The 23438-nt window shown below is 42.9% G+C and overlaps 1 protein-coding gene across 1 annotated transcript in view; it reads left to right on the forward strand.

Annotated features, from left to right (window-relative positions):
• The window catches only part of man2a2 (mannosidase, alpha, class 2A, member 2), a 40619-nt gene extending 19127 nt beyond the window's left edge, over window positions 1-21492 (forward strand). Inside the window, exons 14-23 of the mRNA XM_079500811.1 lie at window positions 2345-2510; window positions 5506-5742; window positions 6013-6135; window positions 6444-6558; window positions 8005-8138; window positions 8305-8446; window positions 9137-9270; window positions 10898-11092; window positions 16617-16730; window positions 18097-21492. Of these exons, the coding sequence (XP_079356937.1) occupies window positions 2345-2510; window positions 5506-5742; window positions 6013-6135; window positions 6444-6558; window positions 8005-8138; window positions 8305-8446; window positions 9137-9270; window positions 10898-11092; window positions 16617-16730; window positions 18097-18249 (1513 nt within the window). The 3' untranslated portion in view covers window positions 18250-21492. The remainder of the gene's footprint in view (window positions 1-2344; window positions 2511-5505; window positions 5743-6012; window positions 6136-6443; window positions 6559-8004; window positions 8139-8304; window positions 8447-9136; window positions 9271-10897; window positions 11093-16616; window positions 16731-18096) is intronic.
• Window positions 21493-23438: the final 1946 nt, after the last annotated feature.

The following is a 23438-nucleotide window of genomic DNA, read 5'->3' on the forward strand; positions in this document are numbered from 1 at the left end:
TCATGTCAAGGACCCCCAAATTGACAATAATTAGCCCGCAGACCCCCATTTGAAGAGATATGCCAGGGGCCCCATATAGATTTTTACGAATCTAGCAGTGTCACGGACCGCCAGTGTGACATGCATTAGTCCATGGACCCCCATTTGATGGCATTTCTGTCTTTGGGACCCCCAATTTATATTGTAAAATCAATGTTAATTAACTCTGAGTGTACAAAATACAAATGGGTCCATTTGGTTCCAAACTATCATTTAGCTGGGGACCCCCTAGCTACCTCTCTGGACCCCCTCTGGGGGTCCCCATAACCCACTTTGGAAACCACTTTCTATAAGCTGTAGATCGGCTATTTTGGGAGAAGAGATGGAAAGTAAACATTGCTGTGGTTATGATGAAATAAATATATTGTAATTTTGTCTCATCTTGGTAGCCCACCAGAATGTAATTCAGCTAGATATAGCTCATTCTGACACCTGCTCAACAGTTGTACCTGATTCATTGATTATTGTATTAACCGTTTGTATAGAATGGGTACAGTTATATCATATACAGGGTTAGAAAAAGGAAAAACAATTTACAGTATAGAAAGAAGGGGCTGTGGTCACTGTGTTCATTGTTTTTAATATCATTAAGAACAGTCATTTTCTATCATGTCCTATGACAAGTCGTGGTATGCTACATATGATCATATGAATGACAATGTTTCAAATTCAACAACATTTAGGACAATGAAAATGTCATCGTGATTCATCTCCATCCAATGTACAGCAGCTTGCAGTCTGTTCCATAGCTGGTTTGCCTGGGGGGAAAAACAACACCATTGCTAATTAGTTATGTAACTTTTGCAACTTGTGGGGATTAGCATAACATTGGTCATGATAATACCATACCAGCTATAACTGCAGCGAGTAGCCAACGTTATGCAGCGACAGCGTTATGTAGGTACAGTAGGCTATTTCACGGCTTTTAAGAGCTCCAAAACTGCAGAATGTTGACATATCGTGGTCTGGGGGGGTCGGACTGATGCCTGCTAGTTTGCATCCGAGTTGTTCCACCGGGGCACCGGCGGTAAATAAAAAATAAAAAAGCGCCGATGCCAAATGAATGGTTAACGTTACCGTAACGTTGTATGAATGCAACGCCGCGGCGTAGCATATCGTTAGTTCAAGTGAGGTAACGTTAACCTTTGCTAGAGATTGCGATATTTTTGGCGATGCAGATTGTTAACACATTCAAATAATATTGGTTATTATCATATTCTTCCATAATAAAGGACGAAAAAGGCGTCTTACCTCGTCCGCCTTCCGCCCTCTGTGATGTCCCTTCGTTTTAAGTCTGGTCGCGAAGTCCCTTCGTTTGAAGGGGATCCTAACCCTACCCCTTGGCCCTACCCCTCGTTCTAAAGAGAATTGAGATAACCCTTCCTCCTCACGTGAACGCGCATCAGCAAGGGGAAGGGCTAAGGGCCATGGAGAAGGGGGGAATTGGGAAAGGGCCTAACATTCATTAAGACATATTGCACAGTAAGTCCATAGAGCTATGACATTCTCAGCAAAAGTAGCAGATCTACATGAAGCTCCCAGTGCGTTGGAGCGTGGCACGGTGTAGATGATCGGTGAAGAGAATCTTTGTAGTTGCGGGGAAAAAAGGAAGAGTCCCTGGGGTGCAACAGTCTATGAACTATATGGGCTTAAGTGGGTTGATTAGTCATCCACTGTGTGCTCTTCAACCCCTCCATCGCACAGCCAGCACCTCTGAAGTCTTTAATTTTCCTTTCCCCTCCTTAACCAGCAGTGGTGGAAAGTAACTAAGTATATATACTTAAGTACTGTATTTATGTACAATTTTGATGTATTTATACTTGAGTATTTACAATTTCCAGTACTTTTATTTCTTCTCCACTACATCTCAGAGGCAAATATTGTACTCTACTCCACCACATTTATTTTAAAACATTAGTTACTAGTTACTTTGTAGATTATTATTACAAAACATGCATTAACCACTTCAGCCCTACTGTATATACATTTGGTGGGCCATTTGAAAATAGCCGATCTACAAGCTCACAATGTGTCGTGAAGCGACGCATTGTGAGCTTGTAGATCGGCTATTTTCAAAAGATTTTTATACATTTGAAAACTTCAAATGAGACATTCTGCATGACTGCTTTTTTGTACACTAGTACTTTTTACTCAAGTACATTTAGAATTCCTGACCTTTACTTGTATTGAGTACTTTTCCCACCCCTATTGATTAGTCATCCTCCTGTGTGCTCTTCAACACCTCCATCGCACAGCCAGCACGTCTGAACTCTTTCATGTTCCTTTCCCCTCATTAACCATGCAGGTACGTGGTTCTGTTCAACCCGGTGGAGCAGGAGCGTCTGTGCGTGGTAACGGTGCTGGTGAACACGGTCCACGTGCGCGTGCTCACCGAGGACGGGCAGACCCTCCCCGTGCAGCTGAGCGCCCAGTGGAGCTCCGCCAGCCAGATGAGTGCTGAAGTGTTTGAGGTAAAGGAGGAGATGTTCAAAATGATGTCATGCTTGGCATTAAGCAGGAGGATTAGGGGGGGGAGGAAGTGACAATTCTGTCATGCTGTTGCTAGGCAACTCTTGGTAGTGGTGTGGTGGGGGATTTAATCGGTGAGTTTGTGGTGTTGGTGTAATTTGCATATTTCAGTCTGGTGTAAAGTATTAGTCAGTAGGAGCACCTAATATAGCATCAAATCTATTGACAAATACACTTCAAATAATGATTTTTATTTAAATTTTTTAACAATTTATTAATGTTTTTTTTTTTTTTTTTTTAATCTATGCGATTCATTTAGACAAACTAATATATTGAATATATTCAAAATTACACTTTATGTTAAATGTATCATATATGATTAAATATATGCCAACAGATTGGCATTGATAAAAAAATATATAACACACGTCAAACTCGCGTGACAGTTTGGTGCAAATGGAATCTCATCATAATTTTGCAGCACTTCCTCAGTCAAGGTAACCGCGGCAAAGGCGAGTAGTCTTGAAAGCACTGGGGACACATGGGAACAACGTGAGCTTCCTTTCTTTTCAAAATCTTTTTATTCAGGTTTTTTGTAACAGAAGCCCAGAACAGCACAGAAGTATTAAATAGACATAAAATAAAACTCAATCCCCTATCCCACCCTCCCCCACCCACAATCCCAAGTATGACGTGAGCTTCCTAACGTGTACCAAGGTTAATTAAATAAATTGAGGAAGCGAAGACCGTACGGTGGACTCCATTTTGCTCCCTGGGAGGAAAGAAACATGCGCAATGGGCTATATGCAGCCAACACTTCCGCGTTCAGCTTCCTTGGTCTCAATTGCGCATGTTTCTTTCCTTCCAGGGAGCAACATGGAGTCCACCGTGCAGTCTTCGCGTCCTAACCTTATTGAATTAACCTTGACGTGTACCTAAAGCACTGGGGACACTTGGGAGCGATGTGAGCTTCCTAATGTGTACCTAAAGTCCTGGGGACACTTGGGAACGATGTGAGCTTCCCAACGTGTACCTAAAGCACTGGAGACACTTGGGAACGATGTGAGCTTCCCAACGTGTACCTAAAGCACTGGAGACACTTGGGAACGATGTGAGCTTCCTAACGTGTACCTAAAGCACTGGGGACACTTGGGAACGATGTGAGCTTCCTAATGTGTACCTAAAGCACTGGGGACACTTGGGAACGATGTGAGCTTCCTAATGTGTACCTAAAGCACTGGGGACACTTGGGAACGATGTGAGCTTCCCAACGTGTACCTAAAGCACTGGGGTCACTTGGGAACGATGTGAGCTTCCTAATGTGTACCTAAAGCCCTGGGGACACTTGGGAACGATGTGAGCTTCCTAATGTGTACCTAAAGCCCTGGGGACACTTGGGAACGATGTGAGCTTCCTAATGTGTACCTAAAGCCCTGGGGTCACTTGGGAACGATGTGAGCTTCCTAATGTGTACCTAAAGCACTGGGGACACTTGGGAACGATGTGAGCTTCCTAATGTGTACCTAAAGCACTGGGGTCACTTGGGAACGATGTGAGCTTCCTAATGTGTACCTAAAGCACTGGGGACACTTGGGAACGATGTGAGCTTCCTAATGTGTACCTAAAGCACTGGGGACACTTGGGAACGATGTGAGCTTCCTAATGTGTACCTAAAGCACTGGGGACACTTGGGAACGATGTGAGCTTCCCAACGTGTACCTAAAGCACTGGGGACACTTGGGAACGATGTGAGCTTCCTAATGTGTACCTAAAGCCCTGGGGTCACTTGGGAACGATGTGAGCTTCCTAATGTGTACCTAAAGCACTGGGGACACTTGGGAACGATGTGAGCTTCCCAACGTGTACCTAAAGCCCTGGGGACACTTGGGAACGATGTGAGCTTCCTAATGTGTACCTAAAGCCCTGGGGTCACTTGGGAACGATGTGAGCTTCCTAATGTGTACCTAAAGCACTGGGGACACTTGGGAACGATGTGAGCTTCCTAATGTGTACCTAAAGCACTGGGGACACTTGGGAACGATGTGAGCTTCCTAATGTGTACCTAAAGCACTGGGGACACTTGGGAACGATGTGAGCTTCCCAACGTGTACCTAAAGCACTGGGGTCACTTGGGAACAATGTGAGCTTCCTAACGTGTACCTAAAGTCTCCAGTAAGTGGCAGTACGCAATTCTAAGTAATATTGGTTTTCTGACATATGTGAGTAACAGCAAAATTATTATAGCCACCAAAATGGCAAGATTATGAATCCAGTCTGGATTTTTTTATAGATTTATTTATGTATCATTATCATTATCTCTCTTAAAAAAAAAAAAATACTGAAAAAGACAAGATGCAACATAATTGCATTTTTTAAATGTGTTACTTAAAAAAAACATTATTTATGAGGTCTTATTCTGAAGCCCTTATAATCGCCAGCTCACAACCCTGAAGTAAACCGCAGGTGTTATATTCGCTGGCTCGACGGAACTCTTGGTTGGTTTCCATGGCCTGTACACTACCACTACTGGCCCCGCTGGGAAAGGGTTGGGTCCTTTCCCAGAAATGTACTAGTCTGGGTCATCTCTGCCACTGGATTTACTTTTCTCATGAATGGTAATGGTTCACTTTCTATGACTTTGTTTGAGCACAGCCCCTGGACCTCGGTGTGGAAGTGTATGCCATGTCCAGTATTATTTTCGGAATTTATGGTTGAGTCCATTGGCTCGAATAAAATGTACTGTTTTGTTTATGTCGGTGCTTTCACCATCGTAATATAGAAGGCAATAAATTACTTCCTTTCTACTTTTAATTGACTGTAGAAATCCACAATATCCCTGCTTCTCTCTGTCTCACGGTCTTTTAAAGGTATAACAACACAACGTATAGACTTTATTAGTTAATTAGTCGTTTCAACTTTCACCGACAAAGAAGAGAGCTTTGAATTGGGGGACTTTTGTTTCTTCATTTTGTTAATCGTTTTCTCTTGTATACGCAGGCTTCGTTCATGGTACGTCTGCCTGCCCTGGGCCTGGCTGTGTTCCACGTGTACGATGCTCCCGACTCCCCCATGACACTGCGCTCCGACACCCTTCTGAGGCTGGCGGGATCGGGGCTGAGCGCCCGCGCTGTGGACCCCCTGCCGGTTCGATCCCAGCAGGCCGACCCGCAGACCTTCTACATCACCAGCCAGTCTCTCACGCTTGGCTTCTCTGGCACCACGGGACTGCTGGAGGTTTGTGTGAGATCTGCTTCAGCTCTCTGATAACTTAAAACTGTTTATTATAGTCATCATTAAAAGGCTTACTTGAGGCGACAGCTCTGCTGTTAAGGGGATGAAAAAAACAGCCCCCCATCTTTGTTTCTTTGATCCAAGTTAACATGACTTGTCGTGCTGCTAAATCACATCCTCTTTGATCTCTCTCATTTACCCTGTCCTTGTTTTGGATCTCATGTTCTGTGACGGCTCTTCCACAGTGTTTTTCTGTCATTTTCTCTTCATCAGAGTATCCGACGGAAGGACGACCCTCAGGAGTTGAAGGTTCAGATGCAGTTTTTAACGTATGGCACGCGTGCTTCCAAGGACAAGAGCGGGGCTTACCTCTTCTTACCCGATGGAAAGGCCAAGGTATTCTATCAGTACCCTCATCTCAGCTGTTTACTTGCTCTCACAAAGGGCTTTGACAGAGTCCTCCCACGTGTATAGTGTGTCATGTTGGGGAACTCAGGGGGGGGGGATATGTGCGCATGCTGCTTCGTCGCTTCATTGATTGAAAAACAACGATCAAAAAGCAGCGGAACGCAGCAGCTCAGCTGCAGTGCTGTGTTGTTTTAAGAATGTTACTGCTGTGCGGCTCTCTTCACTTCACCTCTCTTGCTCTGTTCTTCCCTGTGTTTGTGCCGGTGTGTTGTTCCTCCTCCTCCTCCTCCTCTCAGCCCTACGTTCAAAAGGAGCCACCTGTGGTGCGTGTGGTGGAAGGACCGCTCTTCTCAGAGGTCGTAGCGTACTACCAGCATTTCCAACAGATCATTCGCATACACAATGTGCCAGGTAATATCGCATTCGTGGCACTCTGCAGACTGGCGTCAAATAATAGTGTTTGAATGAATTTAATCCATTGAGACCTGGAACGCATCCATGTCACGTTAGCGTTAGCGTTTTAAACATTATGTTATAATTTAGCTATTGAAAAATAGCAGATCTACAAGCTCATAGCGCGCCACCGAGTGGCGCGCTATGAACTTGTAGGTCTGATATTTTTGAAAAATCGTTAAAATGTGCCTCAAATCTTTGCGAAAATTGTCATGATTTAGAAAACTTTATTTTTTTAATTTCGACGTCAGGCCTGAATGGGTTAATTTTGAACAGTGTGTTTTAGCTGCCGTGGCTGGCAGATGGTGGTTTGGGTTGCAAATGAATCTGCCAGAATGCCTCAGTAGTCTCCCAGGAGATCATTTGAAAGTCAAATGAATTTACATTTTGGTCCATTCTTTTTCAATCATTACCTGTTTTAGGAAAAAAGACCAATCCTTATTTTTTTCTATGAAGTAGCATTTTATTTGAAAATAATTTACTTCAATGTAATACTAATTATTTATAGATAAAAAAAGTGAAATTACTAATGTGTCTTACTTGTATTTCTAATACTATTTAACAAATTCATTGTGCAAAAATGGTTGGTTTTAAATACGGTATCAAATTTTATGGAAAGCAACACTACTGACATGTCATTATGAGACGTTCTGGCCCCGAGCACACAGACACGGCAACTGTGAAGTTCTCATCACGCTGCTTATTTACTGTATTACCATACCACTTAACATTGCTGCAGCTGTCCGGAAAAATGTTTTCAGTGAGAAGGAAAGGAATTATGGCGGAGACAGTGGTGAGAAAACAAAAGTAAAGATTTCAACAGAGGGAAAGAAAACCCCAGATAGTTGGTTGAATTGAAAGAGAGCAGGAGACTTGGAGGGACAGTGGATTTGTATTTGCAGAACATAGACGTGCATCAGCATACAGTTGGGTGCCACCGATATTGTCCCTTATCATTTGACCCATTTAGGCCTGACCTCAAAATTAAAAAAAATTCCTTCTAAATCCTCCAGTTTTCTGAAATAAATATTTTCACGATTTTTCAAAAATAGCAGACCTACAAGCTCGTAGCGCGCCACTTGGTGGCGCGCTATGAGCTTGTAGATCTGCTATTTTTCAATAGCTAAATTATAACATAATGTTTAAAACACCAAAAGGGGTTTTGCGCAGATCACGCAAACCTCAGCAAAAAGAAAAGGACAATATCGATGGCCTCCAACTGTAGGTAAACTATAATTAAAAAAACAGTGCGCTGAAGATCTGACACTGACATTTTGTTATCAAGGGTACCTGTTTCCTAGGCAAAGTCTAGTCCTCGAGACAACCTCATTTTTATTCCTGACAGTGTCTTTCAATCCTGTTTATAAATCTATACCTTCTCTGTATTGTTTTGTGTATTCCCAGGGCTGGACGGCCTGTCCATTGACATGACTACCACGGTTGATATCCGAGATCAGACCAACAAGGAGCTGGCTATGAGGTTAACCACGGACATCCAGAGTGGTGAGGTCTTCTACACAGACCTCAATGGCTTCCAGGTCAGTACCCTGTTGATGGTGGACTTTTATTTGATGGATATCGATGAATCTAATGTGATTCTGTGTCTTCCAAAGGCAGACATTAGTAGAGCTGCAACTATCTATAGATTTTCTTATGCAATCATTTTACCTTTTGTGTGTGTGTGTGTCGTACATGTGCCTGTAGATGCAGCCCCGCCGCCACTACATGAAGCTTCCCCTACAAGCCAACTTCTACCCCATGCCAAGTCAAGCCTACATCCAGGACAGCCAGCATCGCCTCACCCTGCACACAGCTCAGGCCCTGGGCGTCACCAGCCTGGACAGTGGTCTGTATCAGCCAACAATCAATCAATCACTGTGGCGTAACGGCAACACTGTTAGAGATTTAACTTGTTGACCTCCGTACGTACGCGTGAAAGTAAAAATGAGGGGGGGGGACGACGACGACGACAGATATGAAGTATTTTTTTGCCCTTGAATATTTCTGGCACAGCCTGTTTAATTTTTATGGCCTGGCTCTTTAGGCTAGCTGTCTATTTTGTGTGTGCGTGTGCACAGTGGAAATCTGTTGTGCACATTGCAAGTATGGCTAAGAAAGTACCTCCACTATTTATATATATATTTTTCACATATGTTTTGTACTTAACTGTAACTAAATGTTTAACATCGGGCTAACCCGAGCTCGGATCGGGCTGAAAGTGTTTAAACTGTTACAAAATAAAAAGGTTAAACTTGCACTTTGTAGCCTGTTATTGCCAGCACTGGAGTACGCTGATGGTTAATTATATTTAGCATTACAGAAGTTCAGAGAATATGTAGCTATTTCCACCTTCAGTGTTTTGGTGTAATTCAATAAGGATGTGTGTATGGCTTGCTTCTCTATCGAATGATAGATGATTGTTTTAATCCTTTTGTCCTGCCAGGGACAGTTCTACACACACGCACGCGCACATACGTGCGCGCGCGCACACAGACATCTGCGTTGACTTTGCTGGCTTGTGTTTGTGCACCCGCAGGTCAGTTGGAGGTGATTATGGACCGCCGGTTGATGCAGGACGACAACCGCGGGCTGGGCCAGGGTCTGAAGGACAACAAGAGGACGGCCAACCGCTTCCGCCTGCTGCTGGAGAGGAGGTCCACGGGCAACAAGGTCAGTCAACAGCAAACTGGAACGTTAGCAGCTTCACCACATGAAGACCTGAGACCACATTCTACAAATGTCTTCTACATCCTGACAGTTTTCTGAAAAAGATATGTTTCTATGTCAGTCGATTTTTCAAAAATAGCAGACCTACAAGCTCGTAGCGCGCCACTCGGTTTGAAGAGATGTGAGTGAGTGTAGAGGGAAAACATAAGGGACCTACTATAGATTCCTGGGGGACTTTGGTCAGCAAAGAATATAGGGTTTAAGTGGATGTTAAACGCACGCACGCACGCCCACACGTCCCCCACCCGGCTGTGTACTTAATTACATTGTAATTAACCTGTTTAATCTTAACAACCCATGGTTGTTGAATATTAATGGAGGGTGATGTCTTGTTTGTCCTTCATCCTGTGTTTGTTAATGCCTTTCTCCATTTTGTTTTTTTCTTTCCATTACCCACCCATTACCGTCATTATTTTCTCTCCCTGTCCACCTCTATGCCCTCCGTGTGTCTTTGACACGCGTCTCCTTCCGATTCCACTCACAATCACCCCTCAGCATGACGATGGCTTCTTTGCCAAATTCTCCTCTTCCTTTCGTTCTTTCCTCCCCCAAATGTTGAGGGGTGGAGATCAGGTAATGTTAGTTGCCCTGGCAACGGCAAGGATGCTCTCTAGCTTGTGTATGGTCTGCTGCTCTTGCTCCAGTCCTTTAATTTCTGGTTTCCTACATTTTGTTTTGAATTATTATAATTTCAAACATTTTCAAAAAACATTCCCAAAAAAAAAAAGTCTAAGTAATTTCTTGAATAAATAAAAAGAGAAATCTAAGAAATCCCATAAATTAGAAACCAAATGTTTGGCAATGAGTAATGAAAATAGCCGATCTACAAGCTCACAACGCGGCGCGAAGCGACGCGTTGTGAGCTTGTAGATCTGCTATTTTCACTAAGTTGTGTCCCGGCAGGGGAAATGTATAATTTCTCTTTTGGGTCACGGACTAAAAGGTTTGGGAACCACTGCTCTAGCTACAGTTCCAAAAGTCTCCTCTTCATGGCGTCCCTCCACCTCATAGCTCTAAGCCACAAAACAAAACCCTGTCCATCTTTGAAACCAACAGCAATGTAAGTAACAAGCAAGATGCCATTTACATCGAGTAAATGGATCGCTTGGGGACCAAATGCAAGGCATTGCTTGCAGTTTTTGTCATCCTACATTACCACTGCTAATGAAAACACTGCTGAATGCAGATGGGATGGAGTTGCCCTGACCACACAGCTATGGTCCTCCATCTTATAGCAACACTTCATGCCTTGTTGAATGAAATGACTTGTTTGTGTAATATCACTGTGATGTCGCACCCCATCACTTTGCAGGCTGTGGCTGAGAGACATAAAGTGAAAATCCCCATAAAAAACCTAATGGAATTTGTCTTTGTTATAGAGTAGCATAGCATGACAGTATATTTGATAGTAGAGTCAGTACCCTCACTTAGTTTTAGTAAATAGTAAATTGACTGCATTTATATTGCACACCTTTGGACCTAAGTGCCAGTGGTAAATGACTGATGTCGGAGACAGAGGTGACGGTTTGCTATGACGTCGACGTAATCCGCCCGACTCTCCCTCCTCCAGATGATGGACGGCGGACCGACCAGCTACCCGTCTTTGCTCAGTCACATGACCAACAGCATCCTGAACCACGAGGTGTTGGCGCTACCCGTGCTGCCCAAGAAGCGGGGCATCCCCCCCCTGCAGACCTTCGCCCCCCTCAAGAGCAGCCTGCCCTGTGACTTCCACCTGCTCAACCTGCGCAGCATCCAAAGCCAGGTGAGGGAGACAAATGGTGTTCTACATGATGAATGAAGGGGGAATGGCTGGCTCAGCAACCTTGGCGCTTATAGGAGCAATTTAAGAGGAAGGGACAGACAGAGGGTGAAGTGGACAGTGTAGAAAGTATGCTATTAGTTATGCTGTGAAGAGTTGCAGAGATGCACCTGTGTCCTTGTTTATAATATTATCTTGACCTGTAATCACATTAACCCTGGTGTCCCTATTACAGGCGAACATATGATTAACATAATTCAGACAGCCAGCAATGGGTACGCTCCCAAAAGAAATGTAGTCTCTGTGACACATCTAGGGGCTGCAATCTGCATTCAAGGATTTTCTTAGAAGCTTTGTCATTGGTCGATTTGCCTGTCTATTTCCTGATTGGTTAATCATTGCGACCGGGTTTTCTTCGATCAATGACAAAGCTGTATTCTAGATGAATACAGATTGCAGCCCCTAGATGTGTCACAGAGACTACATTTTTTTGGAGCATTCTACCCATTGCTGGCTGTCTGGAAAAAAAAGGTAATTAAAATTGATATAGTTGCTTATAGCAACTTTAAGGTCATCCACGAGAAACACGACATTTATTTAGAATGTATTTAAAAATATTTATTTATCCTTTTTTTAAGCCTCTGTTAGCATCCATAGTATAGGCCTCTCATTGTAGAAACGGCGTACACGTGCATGCGCACAGGGTTATTAGTCTTATTTATGCTCAGAATTGTTTATAGCCTATTTATTGTTAATGGAAGACAACTGATAACAGCTGACAACATCGCTGCTATGGGGGTGATCGTCCGTCCGTTCCCTAGGCTTAGTTAGAGTCTAGCTAAACAACACTACAGCTTTTTTCGCGGATTTTGCTGGCACTGGCGCCACCGTCTGGCCTGGAAGGCTGCGCAGTAATGTGTGAAAAACTATATGGATCTACAAACTCACAACATGCTGCAGTGCAACATTTTGTGAGGTTGTAGAGCTATCTGCTAATTATGCTATTAGTCGTACGAAGCAGTACATGGGGCTTAAGTTAATATGCCGTTAGTCCCATGTAGTAAGGCTGCAAAAACAACGCTCGCCTTTGTTTTTGCCTCCGATTTGGGTTCTGCAGAGTTAAAAAAAAAAGTGACTGTTTATAGTCAGTGAATGCAATGATTGCCATTCTGGAGTCATGGTTTCCATGGAAGAAGATGAATTCCAGCACTTCATTTTGTACCACCGAGTTATTCAGCTGGGAGGAGTTGAACGTCTTGGAAAAGAAGCTACCTGGACATTCAATACCTTGTTTATCAGCATGAAAGAGTATGCCAATATGGCTTTTATCCATGTGAAAACTTGAAAGGCTGATGGAATCAGGCCACTAACAGAATTGGAGCGGAACACAACAAAAGCCAAAAGCTTGCTGACATGAAACAGACCAATTTAATTTAGATTTTCCCCTCAGCAAGTCAGTCAGAGCAGCCACCAAAGTTGAGAAATTCTGGCAAAAAACGTAATTAATTAGTCCCTTTTTAGTGGTTGGAAACAGGAAACTCACAAATAGCTGAAACTTTGCACATTACCCTGACCCACAACCATACCAAGATGTCATAGTGGCTTTGGCTAACTCACATTTCCATCTGCTAGTCATTCAAACAAAAAGGAAATGCAAAACAAGAAAAATAGCCAATCTTAAAGCTTACAACATGTTGTGTTTTGAGCTTATAGATCAGATCGTCATATGAAGAGGTATATAGGGCTTAAGTGGTCAAAACCCATGACTGTAAGAGAACGAGATGAGTAGAAGGAAGCACACAAAGTTTAAAACACACTTGTTTTGTCTCTTTTGTGGTGCAGGCAATCAAATTCCATTCGAAAGGAAAATAATGGAACAGTTCAGATGGTGTTATGAAAGCAGATATTTCTTGAGCTCTTGGGCTTAATGGCAACTGTCAGTACCCCTTTACGTTGGTTTTTTCCCCACATACTTGCGGCGCCGACTTGGTCAATTCAGTCCATCACTGGTATCCCCCAAAATGGGTCATGTGGGAGGGTAAGCACATGGGTCGACTCCTCACATGATATACATGAAGTCGCCAGCTGTTGAGCAATGAGTAATTTGACAATGAGGATGTATTGCGTGCAGAGAAACCTTCTATCCGACCCAGTTGATCTACATTTTGGTCAGTTCGCCTGTTCAGCAATGAGGAGGATTCAGCGACCGAGGTCACCCTCCCTGCCCGGCTTCCCACACTCGGAACGTGGCCAAGCCTGATGCACCGTAGTGATTCAAAGTCCCTTAGTGCTAGTGGGCAGGGCAGGAACTTTACCACTCTGCACCACCCGAGTGCACATCAAGCATGTACTTAACAGTTATTGTTTGCTTTTCTTCTTCAGAGACTCTATAGAATCAATGTCATGTTCTTGTTCAGTTGGATTCGTCTTAGAAGGCAAGTCCCCTATATGGATGGATAACTTTTGTTGTTTCAGTTGAGCCAATTTAGTATGCTTTTCAACAGTAAAGTGAGCCAACAAACTCTACTTTTTTGAAAAGTCCTGTTGATTGCGCCTGGTGTGCGAGTGTGGAAACAGACAGTCAGAGCGAGAGATGGACGTTCAGTGTTGGACCTGTGTATGTGTGGACGAGGAAGCCAGTCCCTTGATTCTCACCGTTGTTCACCGCGTCTGTTCGTTGTTAGTCCGTAAAGTGTCGTAGTCTTGGGCGTGTTGATCAAACTTCCCTACAGAGCTACAACCCTGCAAAGCGGACGATAAACCACAAACGTTCCTGTCAGCTGTCAGGCACGGAGCGGTGCGGTGGTATTCCCCTCTTATTATTTGCAAGCGCTTGTTTTGTTTATTATGATGTTGTTTTGGAAACTTATAAAGAGCTGATCTACTCTGTTAGACGGACTCATACTGACATTCCCTTTGCGTTGCGCCAAGCATTTAATTGCGTTATTCGCGTGGATCTGAACAATTGAATTCTTACTGGGTACGGCCCGTGGTACGCTGGTATTTATTTGATGAACTTGGTTGTGAAGGGATTCTCATTTTGTGAAGGTTGGAAATGAAAACGGGTTGAAATTAATTGATGGTTGAGAGGTTACGGATGTAACCCCAGTCTGTTGAATTGGTGAAATATATTTTTGTTTATTTACAAGCATTCTGACTGTTTATTTGATTGATATGACGAACTGAGTTGTTTGTACATTTCTGATGATCCTTCACTAAAAGAAATTGAAACTTGAGTTGACAAGGTTTATGGTTTATTTCTTAATAAAAAAGGGTTTATATTTTATATGTAAGTAAGTCCTGTGTCGGCTTCTCAAGTGGTTAAAACCCAGATGAGGAAGAACTCATAAAAAAGGAGAAATAATATTTTCTCTAGTTTTTACCTGGCACCCCTAAAATAACCATTCAACTGCGGAAACCGTTACAGTCTGCACAGTGAAGAATCATCCGGCGCTGCCACATCCAACACCCCCCCCCCCCACACACACACACACACACACACACACACACACACACACACTAAATGCTGACTCTGTACAAGCAGTCATAAATGTCCAGATACTGTACACTTCTAAAGAATCTCAGACTCAGTTCCTTTTCTATGTTCTATTTATCCCTCTCCATTTCCAGCTCCTTTTTTTACAGCTCAAAGGTTAAAGCTAGTAAGCTACTGTGGGAGAAACCGCAGAGTCACCAAGACTGTAACTTGCACTCTGCAATATAGCTGGAAAAACTCAATCTTCCGTTATAGCAGGTCCCAACGACATTTTATTATCCTCCTTTTAACCATGTTTCTCCAACATCACCATAATGCTCAACGAGCTTCAAAAGTTACTAATGTATGCAGTTATTCAGAAGTTCTTCAGACTTGAGACGGTGTATAATTGGGCAGTATTGATCTCCAAGGTAAAATACAAATCAGAGCCTTCCCTGCTAACAACCTACGTCTAAGTCTTCATGGAGTTACTTGCAGTGGGTAATTATGCTCTAAAAACCGCAAGAGCGAGGAAGGCAACTGCTCAAACGAAGACCAGCTCGTCCCCCGAGTCCATGGATATGCTCCAGAGACGCCGTTTTCACTGCAGATTTTATAAACCAATGGAGAAGATTTCCTTTATTCTCTCCAGTTAGGGCTGGGCAATTAACTGAAAATATATCAAAACCAAAAATTAAAATAAACGACCTAATCTTGTGACTAATTGTGGTTAATTGAATAATCTAAATGCAGGTTTTGTTTTTGATATTTATTTAAAATGTATTGGTATGCATACTAGATCTACTACTTCCTAGAATGCCTCTGGTATGCACAATCTAGTATGCATCTAGATCACAAAGCGGCACAAACAATTCTATTAGATTTTTTATTTACTATCTAGTATGCGTCTAAATCAATGAATCCACATGAAAATTTCTTATATAATCAACACAATCGATTAGTCTGATTAACCATTTAACACTGTATTATATGTTGTGGTGGCGTACAAAAATAATAAAAATAGCCGATCTACAAGGCAAAAGTTTGAAATAATCCTGATATTGATTTTCATATCGCCCAGCCCCAGCTCTCCAGCGTGCACTGCACACCAGACAATCACCACGGTCACATCCCAAGCACTAAAGCTAATCCTAACGATAAGCACAAATGACCAAACCGAAGCTCTAAAACATGCCGGAACCGCAACTAATGAAATGATGCATGTATACCCAGAAGCTACTGATCTGCTTGTGCGTATGGTCTGGCTTCAGCCTGTGGGGATGTTATGTATGTGAAACAAATCACATTATCAGTCGGCGGGCCAGGGGAAGAGGGAGACAGGATATTGCAGGTCTGATATATGGCCTCCTGAGCCCAGCCTGCTCTGTGCGTTGCAACTCCGACAAGGTCTTAGCTCCAGAATTATTATTAAGAGAATGCGAACACAACTTATTTTACTAGTTTATTACCGGGTGCATTGTCTAAAAAAAGTTCCTTTTTATAATAATGGGAAATCTCAGCAGTCACAGAAATGTCCTTCAGGCACTTCTTATTCAGTTGGCACAGGCATCGAGCATCTAGAACTCTGTATGCTGGCCATATGCTGCTCGTGCCAACTGAATAAAATTGCCTTGCCACATTCCTGTGAGTGCCCTAAGATTGTAAAGGTCTCAGCTCTACCCATCAACTTCTTGGAACGATAGGGGAAAACACAGCCAATAAATAAGGCCAAGATGAGGCCGTCACAGAGACAATATCCCTGGTTGGAGGTCATTGTCACCATCATATACTGTAATTATGTTATCTTGCCTTGTGTAATGATGCTGCTTACAAAATAGCAATATACAACTCTTTGATCTGTAACGCAACATGAAATGGCAGCCTGCGTTCGGGTAAAGTTTTTATACCAAAACACGATCACTACTACTACTTCTGAATCTGAACCTATGACATAGTCCTCCTAATTTATAACTAATATGACAGGAATAGATACTGTATCGCAAATGGGATCATTTAGGCTGACTGTGTGTGTGTGTTTTTGTGTGTGCGCAGCAGGACCCCCACTGGCCTTCTCCTTACACTGCCCTGATATTTCACCGCAAAGGGCTAGATTGTGGCCTGGAGGCTCAAAACCTGGGCTTCAACTGTACCACCACAGAGGGACAGGTCAGTGCTGATCACACACACACACACACACACACACACACACACACACACACACACACACACACACACACACACACACACTCGCACTCGCAGACTGACTGATGGGTGTGCAGCAGGAGTTGTATTTCACACAACGTACGTACTCGTAGCCTTTTCAGGGTGTGGGAACGAAGGGGATTCAGGGCGTTCTGACAGGAAATCAATCCTCTCTCCATCTGTCTGTCTTTATAATGTCATTTATTTTATCCCTTTATGACTACTCTCTTGTTGTTGCACTCACCTGTCTTTCTTTCTAAACCCATTTAGACCTGACGTCGAAAATAAAAAAAAGTCTTCTAAATCCTGACAGTTTTCTGAAATACCTATGGTGTTCAATATTTCATGTCAAAGACCCCCAGAATTATGTGTATTTGACCGCCGACCCCAATTTGAAAATATGTTGTTCCAGCGACCTCCCAGAAGCAAAGATTTTAGTTAATGTTCACTCTGAAAGAATATATATTCAAAGATTTGCTCCACATTTTCACGATTTTTCAAAAATAGCAGATCTCCAAGCTCGTAGCGCGGCACTCGGTGCTGCGCTACGAGCTTGTAGATCTGCTATTTTTCAATAGCAAAAAGTATAACATAATGCTTAAAACACAAAGGGGTTCCCGCCCAGAATGGGTTAAGTCACATTCATACTTTGTTGTATGATGACATCGCACGTTGTGAATAGGGATGTTAACAATTAATCGAAATCGAAACATAAAAGATGCCATTGCCTGGCCCTGTATCTCAAATGGTCAAAAACATATTTTATTATGGAATATAATAGGCCTACGCCTTTTGCATTGTTTCTGTATAACAGCAAAATGTAGATTTTTTTTTATGTTAGACATTATTGAGAGAAATGAAGATTCTCAGATTGAAAAATAGACGCCGCTTATCAACTAACCGGTTATTCGATTGATAAGGTTATCAATTAATTAATTAATTAATCGATAATTTGCATTCCTAGCTGTGAATCTATAGCCTAGATCTAGTTTTGTTTTGTATTTTTCCATGGTTTCGTCCGTCACCCTGTGACCATGTCTAGGGATGGGATGATAATCGTTAATCGTTTAAAAAAAACTGCTCACAATAATCCTATTTTGAATTGTCCTCCGTCATACACTAGTTTGAATTGGCTTTTGTTGAATTAGCGTTTGTTGATGCAAATTCAGTACCATTCAGTACTCTATACTTAATACCAGTAAGACGCCCTGAGGGCGAGAAGCGACCTCGCCCTAAAGGACAAGGTCGCGCTGAAACAACAAAATAGCTTTATTTTTTGCCACAATAATCGTGACATGTCATTTTCATATCGTCCCATCCCTCTCTGTAGCTGGCCGTGTCGGAACTGTTCCGGAACTTGGACGTGCATCTCCTGCAGCCCATGTCTCTGACCCTGATGGACTCGGCCGCGCCTCTGGCCAACGACTCTACCATCAGCCTGGACCCCATGGAGATCTCTGCCTTCAAGATCAAACTGCGCTAAGAGCAGCCTGGACTATACTGGCAATAAACGCACCACGCCGAGACCAAAACCAGGGCCCCGGCTGAATGTGTTCAGACTGATTCTTAGCACAGAGGGTCTGGGTCTCTCCGTTTTCTCCATCTGTGTGTGTGTGTGTGGTTGTGTTGGCACTGCACACACAAGAAGCACATACACTGCAATCCAGGCGAAGAAAGTTCCACTGTAACGAGACAGACTGCACAGCAGGGGGCAGACAATAGCCATTACCGTGGCTACTAGGGACAACAGTGGATCTTTGCAGCCAAACAAAGACAGATAAAATGGTAGTGGGCATCTGTGACTTCACTGGAGTAGTTATTGAAGAATACATCTCGTTTCATTGTTTTTTACAAAAACTTAATTGAATAGGTCTTCTTCACCCCCCCCCCCCCCCCCCCCCCCCTCGGACTAACTACTGAATGTAAATATCATAGTATCGGGGAACTGGGATTCATGCTGCAACATCGGAGTGCAATTTACAAAGCTTTATTTTGACTATTTGTTTGTTTTTAATGTACTTCGTTTTGTTTTTCTACAAATGGACTGTGGACTGTCTGCAGTAGAAACGAATATGAACTCAACTTTGTACCAGTCTTGTAAATCCAATCACATCTGAATTAGTTTATTTTTCTTTGTGTACAAGATGAATGTGTGGTGAGCCTCTTGTTATGGCTCTGTAAGCTGTTGTGTGCCAGGACTGGAAATCCAAGTGTCCTCTTAGACACCTAGCGGTCTCAATGCGTTTTGACGCATTGAGACATTTTGAGATCATTTGACTACAGTACAGAAACCCACCCACATTCCCTTTTGCTAAACATCTCTCCTGAAGGACGACTGAAGCACCTCCCCGTTCTCTTCTATTTTGCTCAATGACCCTCTTTTCTTTTTGTCACCCCCCCCCATCCCCAAATCCTCTCCAAGCTGTGGCCCAAAACTGTGTTAAGAAGATCTGTGGTAAAGTCTAAGTTATGTTCTATTTAAAACTATCCTAAGCCATTCATCCAGCTTTTCTTTTTATTTATGCTTAGCGCACTGTCGTAGAGCGAGAATATGCTGTCGTGTCCCATACTTTATGCTGGTAGACGAGTTGAACAAGGTTATACCTCATATTTAATATATGGCACGTGTATTGGTATGTGTAGTTATGTTGGTGTGAATACTTGGGAGAATTTATGGGTGTAGTAGTGGGGTTACAGTGTGCACTACTATGATGGACTGCTTGTAGAACTGCTCTATGAATCATCATGGGCCGCTTTGGGGCTTTAGCCTGGACTGAATGTCAACACCTCCATCTCACTGTGAGATGGGAGAGTGTCCTTAATCCCAAACCACACCACTGGGTCCAAACTATGGAATAGTGGGATGCACGATATAATCTGTAGCATAATCGGAATTGGCCATATTGGCCGTATCAAATGTAACAATTCATCAATGAGTTCAATATAAATCAAGTGTCTAGTACCTTTTAGTCTAGAACAAAAGCCAAATCAAATATGAAGTAAAATTAAACTTTAGGTTTTTCTACATTTCATTTGTGTACTCTCATTCAATAGTCATTCAGTTGTGAAAACACTTGGAAAAGAGTATACCGGTAGGCTATTCATTGATTGATTGATTACTTTATTAACAGGCTTTGGGCTAAGCCCCTAGGGCCTAGGCTTGTTTCCATTGTGGTCCTCTGTATAATATCGGAATCGGTCATGACCATGCAAATAATCGGATATCGGTCATAATTTTATAATCGTGCACCCCTAGTCAAGACGCAACGGTTTTAGCGTTCTACGCGGCGGTGTGATATGTCCTGTTTGCACATCGGTGCATGTCGCCGCAAGTGATTCAATTGGTTCAATTGAATGGTGGCTTGCAACTATACATGCGTCTACTCGCAGCCGTTTGGTTGTAAGGAGTTGCATGGTGACCCATTGGGCTGGTTTGGGCTTTAGATTTTCTTCTTTTGAACATCCAAACGTTATAACTAAATTAAACAAGCCTGACATAGCGATCCAACTTGAAAGATATTCAGCCTGAGTTATTCTCACTTACTTACCCATTTGTTTCTCGCACCGGAAATCAAATAGCTCTGTGAGCTTGTAGATCGACTAATTTCCGTTTGCGAGACACCGGCGCGCGACTGAGTAGCCTATAAAACAGGCCTTACGACATGATCCACTTGAACTGTGTTGCAGTTTTATGTCTTTTCTTGTTCTCCCTTCGGATCCTTCCATAATGTCATTTATTATCCCAGTGGTTCTCAACCTTCAGGGCCCACTTGAACATCTCCAAAGCGTCCGCGGCCCACCCATCTGACCACTTGAGATGGATGGGCTGCGTTTATTTTCAGAGCATGTTCAATGCTCAATGAATTGATTGTGTTTCAGCAATAGAACTATAACACGGTATACTTTAAGGTCCGACTTAGCAGTATTACAAAATGTGTATTTAAGGAATTAATACTGTATCTTTCACAGACACACATATGCGCACGCGCGTGCACACACACACGTTATATTATCAATAAAATCGAAGTTTTTTTTTGCAAATTATTTGGTGGCCCTCTTGCAATAACCTCATGGCCCACCAGTGGGCCCCAGCCCACAGGTTGGGAACCACTGATTTACCCGATGGCTAGGCTCGAGGCGCTCTGTCACATGCAGGCCATATCTGTCCTTCCAGTCACATGGGCAGTGTTATCGTACATGCCCACAGGCTGAAGCCAGACACTTCCATCCTGACGTGTGTGTCACCCTTCCCGCTGTGTCTGTCTCATTCCGCTCCACTGTTCCCATCACTTAAATCACTTATTTATTTTCTTCCAGCAGAGGTCTTGTTTTGTTGCACTCTGCCTCTGTTCTATGCATCCACTCAACAGTCTAGTCTGTACCTCCCGCAGCTCGATAGTTGGCTCTCAGACAGCAATTAAGAGTCCTTCTTTGCGGCTGTGGGGATCTCGTGTACCTGACTAGACGCCATCTTATATTGCACTTTCCCCCGTCGTCCCCTTGGCCCCTCTCCCCAGCCACAGTCTCTGTGTGTGTGTGTGTGTGTCCGAGTCAATCCGTGTAAATGTTTGTAGCGCTGTTTTTCTTTTGTTCAGAAGGACTTGTGTGAAGGACCCATCTCTCCTGTATATGTCTCTCCATGGATATACAGTATGTGGTCAAAATATATGCAGAAAAGAACTACAGTTGAGACTGGGATTGAATAAAAGTAAGGTTAACGAATTCACTGTTGGTTTGTCTTCAATGATCTGCTGTCAAAGTATAATTTATTCGTGATCACTAAAACGCCAGCATCCGTATTATGGGGGAAAGCTGGCAGAAAATAGCAGATTGTAGATCGGCCATTTTCAGCGATGGCTTTCCCCACAATAACGGAAAACAGAAAATACACTAGCATTGAGCCCTGAAGGACTGTTTTTTGACGATATGCTCTTGGTTACATACAATTGTTCACACTAGAGCAATGAATGCCCCTAATTGGGTTTAGTGGGTTGGAAACAGGCAGGCTTGCTATTGTTGTGAAAGGGTCAACACGAGTTTTCAGTACCTGGTCATGATTCATATCGAGGTTATTCCGAGGTCTGATATGGCTCAGCATCATTGTAATAATAATAATAGCTTGAATTTATATAGCCCCTTTCATGAACACAGGTTTTGATCAATCTCATTGGTTTAGTAGAGGCATGAATGGCGCTTACACACACCCTAACATCTTTTGACGAATACTGGCCAATTTAGCTCATTGTGAGCTTGCCAAATCTGCTATTTTCTGACGTTTTTCCTATGAGGTACTCAAAATGGGGATGCCAGGTTGAGACTGATTAATGCAAAGGCATGCTGAGAAAGTCTTGATGGATGACACTGTGCTGTGGTTGTGTGCGAGCAGAGTCTCATTCTCATACATTAAAGTGTGCTTTGATCTAATGTTTCACATCGTTTGACCGGAGATGTTTAGTCAACGGCGGTAGTTAAATTTTACCCACTTTCGACTTCAAACGAGCGTTCCGGGCGATGGAATACTCAATGAGTTTAATAGTCAAGCAGGAGGTGAACATAAAGGAGTTTGGGTGGAGGAGGCATAAGGGAGAGAAATGGACTCCCCAGTACATAAAACAGAATCAAGGATAGAGTTTGGAAAGAAAGTGTGGTGGCATGGAGTGCCTGGGGCTGATCATCACAGAACTGACAGCACAGTGCACAGGGGTGTGGGTTAGTGTTGGAGAGTCATGTCTGAAGGAACCCTGGGGATGGAAGACTTATTCTGTATTGCACTGCACACTGTGTGGAGTGGCATTGATGCATTCACACTTCTAACTTATCTTCAGTCTGAGCCATGTATTCTATTGATTACTATTTTGATTAATTGTATAATCGAGAAGTGTTTTTTTCTTTTTTCTTTTCATTTCATGGTATATTTAATTTCATTTAAATATACCGTTGAATCAACACAAACAAATCCATTAGATTTTTGGGATGGACTAAATCTTTGAGTCTGATTAATGACTTGAGCCCTATTTTATACTTTGTCGTACAATGCTGGACATGTGGGCACGGACGGTTAGCTCAACCGCCTGGGGCTGAGCTAACCATAGGCATGCTGGACATGTGGGCCCGGACGGTTAGCTCAACCGCCTGGGGCTGAGCTAACCGTAGGCATATAAAAAAATTGCTGGACATGCGAAAATAGCCAACGATCTGCTGTCAAAGTACAGTATAATTTATTCGTGAAAAAAAACGCCAGCATCCGTATTATTAAGCTTGCAATGTGTTTAGAAACATTGGTATATATATTAATATAAAAAATTGTTTGATTTACCATTTGACACCTACTGTGTTCCACTATGGGGAGTGGAACCTGCCACACTGCCAAGACAAGACATTCACGTTTTCTCTTGAGTTTTGGGTTCAAGTTCAGTCAAGACAAATACTGTCTCTCTAGGTCGTCCTCAGATGACCTAGTGCCCTGTCGGGCATCATAACTTGGCAATACTAGAAGACTGCAATTGCAGTCGTAGAGACATCGGTCTATCTGAAAATGAAATCAACTAATGGACAGCAGTGACTAGAATTTATACACGCTATTACAACACTTAAGTTAAAATACTACAGTAGATATGTCTGTCTTGCTGCCAAGACATCAAAGTAGGGCAGTAGCCTATATAGGAACTGGAT

Source organism: Electrona antarctica (assembly GCF_951216825.1).
Source record: "Electrona antarctica genome assembly, chromosome: 5".
NCBI classification, from domain to species: Eukaryota; Metazoa; Chordata; class Actinopteri; order Myctophiformes; family Myctophidae; genus Electrona; species Electrona antarctica.